Below are 13,300 nucleotides of genomic sequence, written 5' to 3' on the forward strand. Positions count from 1 at the left end.
TTTGCCGCCTTCTAGCTTTAATTTTGGAATTCCTTCTTTTAAATGGCACTTTCCTCAGGACTGCTCTTACTCTCATTGTGGATACCTTCGCATTTACTTTTACCTTTTCAACTTTTATCATCAAGGGAAGCCATACCAGCAGTTTCCAATCTAATCAGCATCACTCTTAGAATCACTGAAATTACTGAATCTTCCTATTCACTCTTTTATCAGCAATAGCGAAGCAGTATGGGTCAGCCTAAGTGCTTATGAGCGAGAAGCTAGAATTCTGATATTCCTAGTTTTTAGATGTAAATGTAATGAGATACAAGGCTGAATTATATGTGTGTGCAGTATTGGATTACATTCTACAATAGAACTTGGCATTCTTAATTTGGTAAGAATCGTAAAATGGGGAAGTATGATGGTTTTAATCTAATTCAGAACACAGGTTTTGTGTGCTAAATCACCTTAGGCAGTGGGGAAGTCACATTTGCTGAGGCAGTTTTACACAACACAGAAATTTGAGAGCAAAGGGTTTCGTGAAGTGGTAAGCGATCTCCCACCTTCACCACTTTTATTCTACCACCTACTACCAAGAATTTTTTAAAATTAGAAATTAGTGTATACCTGAAGATAAAATTCCCAGTGGGCAAAGGATTCGTATTCTTTTGCTCTAAAAACAACATTCCATTAGTTTGTGTGCATCTGGGCCAGGCCTGGTTAAGCAAATTTTTCCTCTGTGGTCACTTTTAATTTAACCTGATGATCCTGCAGATAGTAACCACACTTCTTGGGATGTTAAAAAAAAAAAGTCCTTGTGCATAAACTTGTAGAAGGTGAGCACTTCTGTTACAACTATTCAACAGTTTCCACAACGCTTGCATAGATAAACATCTACAGTACAGGACTTCAGAAAGCGGAGGGAGGCAGTGGAACTGGTTTTTCATGTTTGCATTAATTTCCAGAGTGAACTTTTACACCCAATAGGGGAAGTGAATGTTACCATCTCTTCTGGACAGTGCTATATCTTGGTGGGGATTAATGGAATTTTTTTATATTAAACAGACACGTCAGCTTTCTTATATCTATACCATTGAAATACTTGTTTAACTCGGAACAGAGTTCACAGCCTTTTTCAGCACGAGAGGGTGGGGGGAACCAAAGAAGCCATTTTTGCAGCAGAACCTACATGTATAATATACACAAGCTGCCCAGAGTTGCCTTATAGGGGAAATGGACAGCATAATAAATAAATAAATAAATAAAAATAAAAATAAAAATAAAGAAGAGCTTTGTTAGCCTCTTCTAGATGAAAACATCCTGATTATTTTCTGAATAACTTAACAGGCACTTGGGCGGAATTCTACCCTGGCAAAAACCAAGCATTATATAGCCAGTCCTGCTAGTTCTTCCCTGGCTTTACACTTTGGAGTAAGTTATAAACTTGATTTACAAACCAAAGTGGCTGAGCCAATATCAAATAAACCACATGATGGTTTATCCAATGATACGAATCTTAACTTTTGTCAGTGCTGATTGTGAGATGAAAGCAGGATCTTGAATAAGCCCGGGAGAGCATTGCTTGGCTTGGCTTGGCTTTCTACTGCCTCTCAAATACAGCAGTTTGTTTTTATTTATTTATTTATTTATTTATTTATTTATTTATTTATTTATTTATTTATTTATTTATTTATTTAGTATATGGCATGAGAGGGAGGGAGAGGGAGAGAGAATTAAAGAGAATGAGAATGATATGTGAACAATACAATATAGGAAATAATATATTAAAATAACACCATAATTTAAGTATGGACTACATGATAATACACCTTGGCCAACGTTCTGTCTTAACACAGTAGCTAAAGTCTACAAACACAATGACCAAACTGAATATTGCATCCCTCAAGGTCAAAACCTACAGAGACAGCAATGCAGCAGTTAATGGCAGAGGAATGACAACTCCTTATTGCTGCCAAATGTCATGGTGTATTTATATAAATACGTTTCTGTTTGTGTATCACAAATGGACACTTTGATGTCCTCAACCAGCGGAAAACATTTGCTTCATCTTTTCCTATATCTTACATATTAGTTTAATAAACTTGTTTAATTTCCAGCCCAAAGGAGCAGATAGAAAACAAAAGACCGACAGGGAGAAAATGGAAAAGCGAACTCCTCATGAGAAGGAAAAATACCAACCTTCATATGAAACAACAATACTTACAGAGGTAAAAGAAGAAATCTGTGAACAAAACACTTTGGCTAGGGTTCAAGAAAGATGGTCATATGCTCACAGTGCTGTATTAATAACCAAATACTATTTAGATCAAATACTGGTAACATTATAAATCAGGCTTTCCCAGTCTAGTGCCCTTAGACACTGTTGAATTATAACACCCTTACACAGTAAGCATAGTTGTATTTATTTTGAAGATAAGATGTTTGGAAAGGATGAAAGGTCAGTTAAATTAGAATTTGAGGGCTATAGTAAGCAGATACCTGTGTTATACAGTAAAGAAAATAATGCCAATGACTGAAAACTAATAATGTCTTTCTAGGAATCAAGCTTGGCTCCTAGTGATTTTACAGATGTATCCATATGATTTTCTTAGCAACCATACACATTAATCTGCCATTGTCACTTTCTGGTTTTTGGTTTTTTTTTAATTTCCCTAGTCTAGCCAAAAGCCCTGGGATTTGGGATTTCCTGGGATCTTCCATTCAAGTATTAAGCAAATCTGATTGTGTTTACTGTTCCAGGATCAAGTAGTTGTTGCAACACAGATAAGCAGCTGAGGAGTATGCTCTTTCACACAGAGAAGGTTATTGTGCCATGCTGTTAATATCTCCTCAGGCCTGTTATATGCTATATTCTATAGATGCATGACAATCAATAATAATAAAAGAATCCCTAAAGTAGGCTATTCAGTCTTTGTGTGCTCCATGTTGTTTTCAAGCAAGATTGCTGGCAGCCATTCATTCTGTATTACTACATCATGGTATCAGATTCCCAAATTGTAAATCACTGGTGCAACTGCTGTATTCATAAATAGCAAAATAACTTAATCTAAGTCACAATTTGGTTAAAATCCATACCTTATGCATTCAGCATTACTTCAGCCCTTCCAACCAGCATGAGGATTGGTGCAAAAAGATGCTTTTTTCAAATACACTAATATACAAATTTTATGAAAATAAACAATTTTTCATAGTTTCTCTTGAGAAGCAATCTTGCTTAAAAGCAACATGGAGCACACAAAGACTGCGTAGCCAACTTTAGGGATTCCTTTTGAAAAAGCTCAATTGTACCTTTAACCTCAAAATAATCTTTGTTTGCTGTAGCATTTCCAAAAGGAAAGCTTTAAATTAGAGCTTGTGCCGCTAGCTTAGAATGAACAAAAAGATTCAAATAAATGTATAGTTTTCCTCAGATAAATCGGATGTCCTTTTTTTCCCCCTTTATCAAGAGCTGGGAAAGTGAAAAGCCATAGAAGCAAAGGGCAGGGAAGGCAGGTTCCATTCATATTCATCACTAGAAAATCTGTGACAGAAACATCGTGGAATATTCATATTAGAAGGGTATATTTTTTTTCTACCAGTGCTCTCCATGGCCTGAAATCACGTATGTCAACAATGTGCCATCACCTGGTTTTAGCAGCTCTCACAGCAGTTTCTCTATTAGTGAAGGGTAAGTATATGCCTTTTCCCTGTATATATTTTTTCAAAGGCCTCTCTATTCATTGGTTTCTTTAAACCAAAAATTTTTCTATAGGGTTTAGCAACTTTTTGAGACCCTGGTCATCTTCTCATGCTTTTGCATTAGTACAGCCCTCCCTCCCGGGGAAAAAAAAAGCATGGGGCAAAAAGAGTGAATGTTCAAGAGAATGGATATTTTTCACTTAGAAAAAAACTATTTGTGGGAAGAAGGTGTATTAGCTTGCAAGGATAGAGGCGCTGCTGAAACTAACCTGTTCATTATTAAAATTCTTTTCCCAGATGTATCTGAGGCAGCCTGACTAAACAGGTAGAAGATGAGAAGGGTGTTAATCTTCAGCAGCAGCAGAAGCAGCAAACACAAAAGAGCTTTTTACTCTGTCTTTATATAAAAAAAGAAGAAATGAAAGTGGTTGCTCTTTCTGCTTTTGAGCAAAAGTCTAGCTTTCCTTGTTGGCTGGAGGTTTTTGAGCCAAGACTTAATGGCTATTCAGGGAATCTTTCAGTTTAAGATTTCCTGCATCCAGCAGGGAGTTGAACTAAATAGCCTGAAAGATCTACTTCAAAACCAAAACACAAAAAAATGTGAAGTGTTACATTCGCACAACCTTTAATGATTGTGTAGGCTACCATTACTTTCCATCTTAATAATTGTTATTAAAATTAATTCTGATAAATGCTTGAACCTCAGTGTTGCTTAAAGGAAAGGCCATGGAAAGGCCATGGTTTTTTAGTTGTTCTTTTTAACTATGATTTTGTTAAACTCCCGTCAATCTTTTGGCAGGATATGGAATATTTAAATAAGATGCCAAGAAGAGAAAAGCAAAATTCAGATGCCTTTTCTGTTTTGTTTTTCTAAAACTAGGAACGGGTCTCCAAACCACCAACCTGAACCTCCAGCTCCAATTACAGATGTACGTTTTAATTCACATTTCCCGCTTCTTTCTCTTCTCTACCCCACTGCTGACTACAGGTGGGCATGGGATGGTCTGATCTAGCTGACCAAAGGGTTCTTTTCCCTGAATTATCTCTTCCTGATGCAAAATGCTGCAACGTGATTCACAGTGAGTCTTGCCATCAAGGTGGACAAATGCTTAGCCTGAGGTTACCATGGAGCCCACCCGCCATTCCTACATGGGTAGAGCCAAAATGTGGGAAGATTTAAGGGGAAAATGGATGCCTTAAACTGTGCAGATGCTCATGGCACCTATTTTGCCTTTTTAAACTCATGAACCTCCTTCCTGGAATAGGTCCTGCTTCCATCCATTTTTGGAGGGCTACCCTCAACCTGCTATTCAAACTGGCCAACAGAAGTTGCAAATTGGTATTACTCCAAGGCTTTAAATGTAGCAAAAACACTGCAGATTTAGTTGGAGGCCTCAGGTTATATTTGGAGATGCTGGGAGGAAATTGCATATGAATTCCCAGTTTCAAAATTTAAATGCTGTAATAGTTATCTAGTTCTTCTTGTAGAGAAGCAATTGAGTTTCTTTTTCCCCTAGAACCTCTTGCCAACATCCACACCTCAGGAAGCTCAGCAGTGGCTGCACCGGAATCGCTTCTCAGCTTTCTCACGGCTTTTCACAAACTTCTCAGGTAAAACCAAAGTTGTTTTTCCTTCTTTGATAACCAGGAGAGGCCTTCCGAATTTGTATCCTTTTATTTCCCTGCCACCTTCTCTTAACCCTCTCCCTTTGTGATGTCGTCTCTGAATTCCTTTCTACACCTCTTCAGGCTAATGCATCTGAATAATTCTCCACCTTGAGAATTATCCCACATTCCCTGTGAAAATGACACAGGAGTACCATTTTGTAACTCGGTCTGTTTTTGGTTATGGCAGTACAAATGAGCTGCAAGTTCTGAGCAGATAATGTTTAAATGATTGGAGGGAGAAGGCTTACATGAAACCTTATAACCCCCCCCCCCACACACACACACACACTTAGTCTGCTCAGATTTTAAAAATTATACCTTATCTCTTCATATCTGAAACAGCCAAAGGACCTGGGTCTCTTCTCTTTCATCCCCATGCCAAAAAAGCAGTGATAGATCATTTATGACCTAGGTAATAATCTCCCTCTTGCACATCATGTATCTTTTTAGTTAATATTTGGATGCACTGGGCTCTGAAGCAGAAGTCCTTTTTGTACATTAGGACCTGTTGTTATTTTCTTAAGTGCTGTAGATGGTGAGGAGCTGAAATAGGGAGATTGCTGAAGGGGGCAGGGCCACATTTTTCATGGGGCTGTGGGAGGGAGAGATGGCAGGGGTTTAAACAAAACTGAAGTAGCCTGCAACTCAGTACATTCATTTTGACCTTTGTTTGAGCGGAAAAGCAATGACTAAATGAATTGAGAAAAATAAGCACTTGTTGGAAATAAGGGGAACAGAAATGAGGTTTGCACTGTGGGTTGTTAAGTTGCCCCCATTAATGAAGAAAATTGGGTGAAATAACCTGTTATGCTGTGTTAAAACTTAAAATTACTTTCATCTTATGCATCGATTGCACTCTTTCCTCGATAAGGAGACCCTTTAGCAGTGGTGAGCTGCTGCCGGTTCGGACTGGTTCAGACGAATCAGTAGTTCCGACGATCAGCTCACCCCGCCCACCCACCCCTTCTCTATCCTGTCCTATATTTCCTTCTTTCTGGCTCAGCTGATTCTTGCGGCACAGTTGATTTCCACGCCTCCGCTGTTCTACTTACCGGGGCTGCTTTAGAAGGTAACCAGCAGCTTCAGATTGTTATATTTTGATTGCTGCGCGCAAGCACTTTAGGTGCGCACGTGTGTGAAGCGTGCGCGTGCAAAGCAAGCGCTCACAGAACCGGTTTTTAAACCAATTGCAGTTTTAGATAGTCAATCCTGCCCTGGTTTCTTCAAATTGGATTATTGCAATGCTCTCAACAAGGGCTACCCTTAAAGACCACACAAAAGGTGCATCTGGCTCAAAATGCAATGGTGTGAGCAGTAGTGGATGCGTCTCAGTGTGTCCATGTGTTAATGCTTCTGCGCAAGCCACATTGGCTGCCAGTTGGCTTCTCAGTTGGCAGTTCAAGGTGCTGGTTATTACCCATAAAACCCTCTATGACATAGAGCTTGGATATCAAAGAGTGCTTGTCTCTAATCATTTCTTCCAACCCAGTATTTTCCAGCAGAGTCGGTGCACTCTATGTCTCCTTCACTATTTATTAAATTTACATGCCGCCCATCTCACTAGCCAAGTAAATATTACTGTCCTGTGTGATCTTCTCTGTTGTGGCTCCCACTCTCTGGAAAAGCATCCATAGATAAAGTTCCCTCTCTCCTAGGATTCTGGAAAACTTTGAAAATTTGACTTTGGTCCAAGGCTTGGGGTTGATAATTGTTATTTGTTTCATGACCTCTTGTTTTGTTTTGTGAATTTCATTTTTTAGAGTATTTTAGTCTAGACTGCCTATTGATCTTTAGCTGTTTTTATGCCTTTTTTAAAAATTTTGTGCACAGCCCAGAGTTTACTGAATGGACTATAAATGTCAACAAATAACATAACAACAACAACAATAATAATTCTTATCCCTTTTCACTTTCAAAAAAAAATCTTAGGGGCAGACTTACTGAAATTAACCAGAGAAGATGTCATACAAATATGCGGTCCTGCAGATGGCATCAGACTCTTCAACGCGTTGAAAGGACGGTGTGTATCAGCCAAACGGACTTTACACTGTTGAGGCTTTATGTGTGCTGGGCAGTCCTGAAACAAACATGCCTTTTTCCCCCAGTTGTCTTTTAATCGCTTTTTGGCACTTGACTGTGACATTTAGCTTATTTATAATCAATATTTATATAATTACTCCAGAAGAACATCTGTTCTAGAGAGTCCCTCTGTGAAACAAGAGAGAACACAAATCGGACTAGGATACTAAATAAACTTGATAAATAACAATAATAAACTAATTACAGGATGTGCAATACAGCCGGAAGTGCAAATTAGAGAAAATCACAAATATATGCCTTTTGGGGAGCATTTTAGAATTCAGTTATGTAGCTTTTTATTTTCTTCCTTTGGGTAGCCAACTATGGGCAAATGTGAACATATATGCCTTTCTCATTAAAGAAGGGCTTGCTTCTTAATTTCCCTTCTTTTTAAAATACATTTTGGATATCCCCCACTACTCCCTGCCAGCCACATTTGAGGTGCAACTAGAACAGGCTTTAATACTATGCAGGTTTCTTGGATTGTTAGTTGTCCTTCAGGTGAAGAATAAACAGATATTCCCAGGTGAATAGCAGCTTCTGGCAAAAAAAAAAAAAAAAGGTCCTAATATCACACCATACCACCAAGTTAATGTACCAGTTCTGATTGTTCAGATAGGACTGGCTATGGGGGGTGGGGGTGGAGTGAGGAAAATGCTGTAGGCTTTGTTGGTTTCATGCAGCAAATGCTCCAAAAAACAAGAGAACTGGAAGGATGAAGCTGTTGTCCCGTCCCCCCCCATGGATACGCTTTTCACTGGATTGATGCACTGCTTGCTTCTGCATCAGAAAGCTCACTGCCTCTTGCTGTTAAGGGAATGTGTGCAAAGCACATGAAGGAGATGAATAATGGGGAAGAGACAAGAAAATGAGGGCGAAGGATGCAATCAAGAACACACTGTAAAAGTTTTGGGAAGATCAAGGAAAGGTGCAGAGAAAATAGGTATTCCCCACTGCTGTGATAAAGTAAGAGAGGAGATAGATCCGACTTATAAAGTAGTCCAATGGGAGCAAGAAAACCTGGAGACCTCTTGACTCATGCCTCACAGTCTTCTTTAAATCTTGCAGCAAACTCAGTTGCTGCTCTATGTACATGTTTCAAATGTAATTGTTTTTGTTATATAAATCAAAGTGAAAGAAAGCCATAGAAAAATAAGTACAGATAGTCCTCGACTTACAACAGTTAGTTTAGTAACCGTTCAAAGTTAAAACAGCACTGAAAAAAAGTCACTTATGACCGTTTTTCACAGTTATGACCAGGATGGATAAAAATCAATGATTTTTTTTAAAAAATCAAAAAAATTCAGATATTTTGGATTTAAATCGGATTTTTTCGATTTAAATCGGATTTTTTTTTTTTATCGAACTTATTTTAATAAAAAACTTTTGGGGTAAAAATCTATCGTAAGATAGTTTTCTATTTAAGATACATAAATAATTTAGTTTATTCAGCATGAAATGGAGCTTAGTTATGTAGCATGAGGCTGTATATTCTGCAACACTGGGACTATCGGTGAGTCAACAGTGGGTCAAAGGAGTAGCAGAGATGACAGTTACTCTTTAAAAATTATGATTTAAATCGAGTTGATTTAAATCAAGCCTTTTTACTAGTGATTTAAATCATGATTTAAATTGTGATTTAAATCAACTCGATTTAAATCAAATCCACCCTGGTTATGACCTTTGCAGCAGCCCCATGATCGTGCGATCAAAATTCAGATACTTGGCAACTGGTTCATATTTATGACTGTTGCTGTGTCCCAAGGTTGTGTGATCCCCTTTTGCGATCTTCTGAAAAGCAAAGTCAATGGGGAAACCAGAACCACTTAACAAATGAGTTACTAGCTTGTCAACTGCAGTGATTCACTTAACAATGGAGGCAAAAAAATGTCGTAAAATGGGACAAAACTCACTTAAATGTCTCACTTAACAACAGAAATTTTGGACTCCATTGTGGTCGTAAGTCAAGAACTACCTGTACAGATGCATGACTGGCCATAAAAGCATCTAAAAGCAGATTAACAAAAAAAACTTCCAAATGAAGGAGGGAATTAACTTCTTGAAGCTTCTTTTTGGAATAGAGGTGGAGAAATCCATTCATTCATTCATCCATCCATCCATCCATTCTATATGGCCATCTATCTCAAATTCTTGACTTACGTTGTTTTTAAAACCATAAAATGTACAATAGGATGAGTGTTTCAGCAAGTGACTCCTAAGGAAGTGAACAGGGCAATCTGTTATCAGCTTGGCCATCTGTTTACTGGATCCAAGTCCCACCTTGATTGTGAAAATGGGTCCATGCTGTAATGTCAGCCTCTTTGAGAAAAGGATGGGGTCCTCAACCTTGAAAAAGGCTGTGTTGTACCCCCTCCTAAAGAGGCTGTCCTTGGACCCAAATACCTTTGTTAACTATCAACCAGTCTCCAACCTTCCCTTTCTGCAAATTATTGTTGAGAAGATGGTTGGTCTGCAGCCGATGTGAATCCTAGAGGAAATAGAATATCTAGTCCTGTTTCAGTTGTGTTTCAGGCTGGGATTTAGTACTGAGATAGATCTGGTCACTCTTGTAGATAACCTGTTAGACATCCATCCTATGCTCTTCGATCTCTCAATAGCTTCACACAATAAGTTGCGCAAAGGCCATCTTGGCCATGGTTACCACATGCATCTGAAAAAGAGTGCACTTTTATTCTACTTGGGAGAGGTTCATGGGTTCAGTTGTAGAGCAAACATTTTGCTAAGTTAAGTTGAATTGCATATCATTTGAATAGACTTCTGGATAAACAAGAAAGGACAAACACTGCTGGCTACTTGCTCCTCTATGTGTGCTTCCATTTCCTCACTTGTGAAAGGGAAATTAATGTTCTGCTCTGGCATGTAAACAAAAGCTTGTCATTCAGATTTTTAAAAGGCAACCGTTGTAGATGAATCAGTGTTAAATCTTCTCTCATCTGTCTGTCAAAAAATTTGTGGTGCAAACTTCCAAGATTACACTGACTTCAGAATGCAAATTGGGGATTGCAGATATATCTGAGCTGGTTTTCCACCAGCTTTTGTGACACTGAGCAACATGAATAATACAGAGAGTTAGTCCTCACTTGGTAATTGAGTTAGGCAACTCTGTCATTAAGTGATACAGTTGTAAACTACAACTTCATTTGGCCTGCCAATTTACGACAGTAGTTATGACAGTTCCGGTTGTCTTTGTCAGGCAAATCCCACATGATTGATAGGCATGAGTTCCTGTGGTCATTGTTCACAACTTCCTGCCAGTTTCCCAGAAGCTGGCAGTGAAGGTCTCAAATGGTGATCATGAGACCGCGGGGATGCTGAAACAGCCACACCTTCAAGGCCAGTCTTCAATCTCCTTGTTCAGTACCATCATAACTTCGAACAGTTGCTGCTTTTACATCTTTTTTGAAAAATTTAAGCAAAGACTACTTGTATTGAAATATTCCATGCTACAAATACATCTTATTAACAGCACCTTCAATACGATTTAAATATGGGCCAGCTTTGTACAGTACTTAAGGGTTTGCGTCACTATGTTAAGAACACACAGACATTTTTGCAACTCTTTTTATTTTATTTATTTATTTATTATTTATTGGTTCAATTTATATGCTGCCCTTTTCCGGGGACTCAGGGCGGCTTACAATGTGTTAAGCAATAGCCTTCATACTTTTGTATATACCTGCTGCTTAGGGCTTTGCCCCCCCCCCCCAAAAGCGGTGTTCTTTTTTATACAAAGTCAGCTTATTGTCCCCACAAAACGGGTCCTCATTTTACCTACCTCGAAAGGATGGAAGGCTAGGTCAACCTTGAGCCTGGTGAGATTTGAACTTGCAGTAATTGCAGGCAGGTTACTTAACAGTGCTTTAGTCTGCTGCGCCACCAAGGCTTTTATAAAAAGTTTTGTATCTTGTTAACTCCATTTTTTTCTTTGTTCTCTACAGAATATTTATGATGCCTTTTCTTTCCTTTCATTTCATAATATGCATATTTCCTGTCTACTGCTGAAGATTTGCACTAGCATGTCTTCCCTCTTTCTGTTTCATCTGTATACAATATTTTCCCTTTTTTTCCTTTCTACTAAGTGGAAGTACTTTGTGTCCACTACCAGTCTTTCTGCATCTTATTTCAGTATCCCTTTTTCTTTCTTGGGTTTGTTTTTCCCTGCCTCTCCCCCATTTACTTCTATTTCTCTTCACTGAATTTAGTAGAATATAGTAGTAAGCACTGCAGCTCAATTGGGCTTCAGCAGAATGGAAAAAATGATGCCACTCTGCCGCAGAAATGTGATTATAAGATGATGCAAAATGGGGAAGAATGGATTTTGCCCTCAGAGCCACCCAGTTTAATGTTGAGAGTTCTTCCATGGATCTCATCACCATGGTAAATGTTTCTGCATAGAACAGAAAAGGCCCTTAAACATACAATGTTTATATGAGGGAGGGAGTGCCTGCAGTGAAATATTATCTTTGGATAATATTTATCCCACAATAATTCAAGATGATCTGGATCTGCTGAGTGACTACATGACTTCATTTGCACATAAGGCTAAATCAAGATTTCTCTACATCATGTACATCATCTGAACAAAACAAAACAAAAACCTGGTTAGACTTACAGATTGAACTAAGCCATAATGTGGTCTCTGTGATTTTGGCTTAGAGTAATGTGGGAACTCAGGTATTATGGCTTGTTTAGTGAGCCACAGTGAAAAATGTCTACGTACAAAGTATACACATCCATTTTTAGTCTTACTGATAAGCAAAGAAATTATGACCATTTCATCTTCTGAGCCAAACGTATGTATAATACATTAAAACATTAATATTTATCTTTCTGACTCCCCATGAACTTTTAATAGCCCCTATAGATAAATTCTGCAAATGAAGGGCAAGAGATCAGGCAGGGAAATATAGTAGGAAATTATCTGTTGATTTTGCCTAAACCTTCTTTTTTATTTATCTACATTTGCGGTGGTCTTACCAGTATCCTGAACAAAAAATAATCCTAGGAAAAGTCTTGTATTTTATTTTTTGAATGTATGAGCTAATCAAATTGTGATGATCTGCAAAATGCTGTCACAACAGTTGTTCCTCCCTTTTGCCTGGTGCCAGTCTTACTGATCTTTCACTTGGCATTTATGAATGATTGATTGATTGTAAGGAATGTGGTGTGCTTCATGTTGTTTCCTTTGTTGCTATTGGTGTTAATAGTTTTTTAATGATGTCTTATTAAACTTTTGGCAGTTACAGTAACTAACAATATTACTTCCTCTGAAATTGTGAAAGATGAGGTCCAAATGAAGCTAAATAAATAGTCAATTGGTGACACATCAATCCCCCCCCCCCTTTCATCAAGATTCATTACTCTTATTCCTGCTGATCCCGGAGAGCTCATGTCTTCTTTTCTCCATAGGATGGTACGGCCAAGGTTGACCATCTATGTTTGTCAAGAGTCACAACAGTTGAGAGATCAACAGAAACATGAAGATGGGGATGCAGCCAATGGTACTTTTTTCGGTAAGGGCATTGGGAAGGTAAAGTCTGCATTCTATATAGCAGATGGAACTGTAGTGCTTTGTAGTGGGATCATCACTTCAAGGAGAGATGTTGGACCTGTGGTGATGGGAATGATGGTATAAGTTATAGTGATCAGTGTTGCAGTTTAGTTGTAGTTCATTTTTTATTCTGTTGCTCCAAAATTTCCCACTTCCATTCATCTGCTTAATTCTAATATGAGCCCACTGCCTTTAAAATATCACTGCTATTATATAGATCTGATAACAATTTTTGATCTTCTGTACATCATAGATATTACAGTGTCTGTTGAAAATGATGAGATATATTCAAAGATTTAT

At 38.2% G+C, this 13,300-nt stretch overlaps 1 protein-coding gene across 1 annotated transcript in view; it reads left to right on the forward strand.

Annotated features, from left to right (window-relative positions):
- TFCP2 (transcription factor CP2) overlaps positions 1–13,300 on the forward strand; it is a 44,201-nt gene that overhangs the window by 25,174 nt on the left and 5,727 nt on the right. Inside the window, exons 8-13 of the mRNA XM_070937902.1 lie at positions 2,100–2,210; positions 3,582–3,670; positions 4,562–4,610; positions 5,199–5,292; positions 7,279–7,369; positions 12,859–12,962. Of these exons, the coding sequence (XP_070794003.1) occupies positions 2,100–2,210; positions 3,582–3,670; positions 4,562–4,610; positions 5,199–5,292; positions 7,279–7,369; positions 12,859–12,962 (538 nt within the window). The remainder of the gene's footprint in view (positions 1–2,099; positions 2,211–3,581; positions 3,671–4,561; positions 4,611–5,198; positions 5,293–7,278; positions 7,370–12,858; positions 12,963–13,300) is intronic.

Source organism: Pituophis catenifer, unplaced genomic scaffold (genome assembly GCF_029215685.1).
Source record: "Pituophis catenifer annectens isolate HBS135680 unplaced genomic scaffold, rPitCat1.0.hap2 SCAF_2, whole genome shotgun sequence".
In the NCBI taxonomy this organism is placed as follows: Eukaryota; Metazoa; Chordata; class Lepidosauria; order Squamata; family Colubridae; genus Pituophis; species Pituophis catenifer.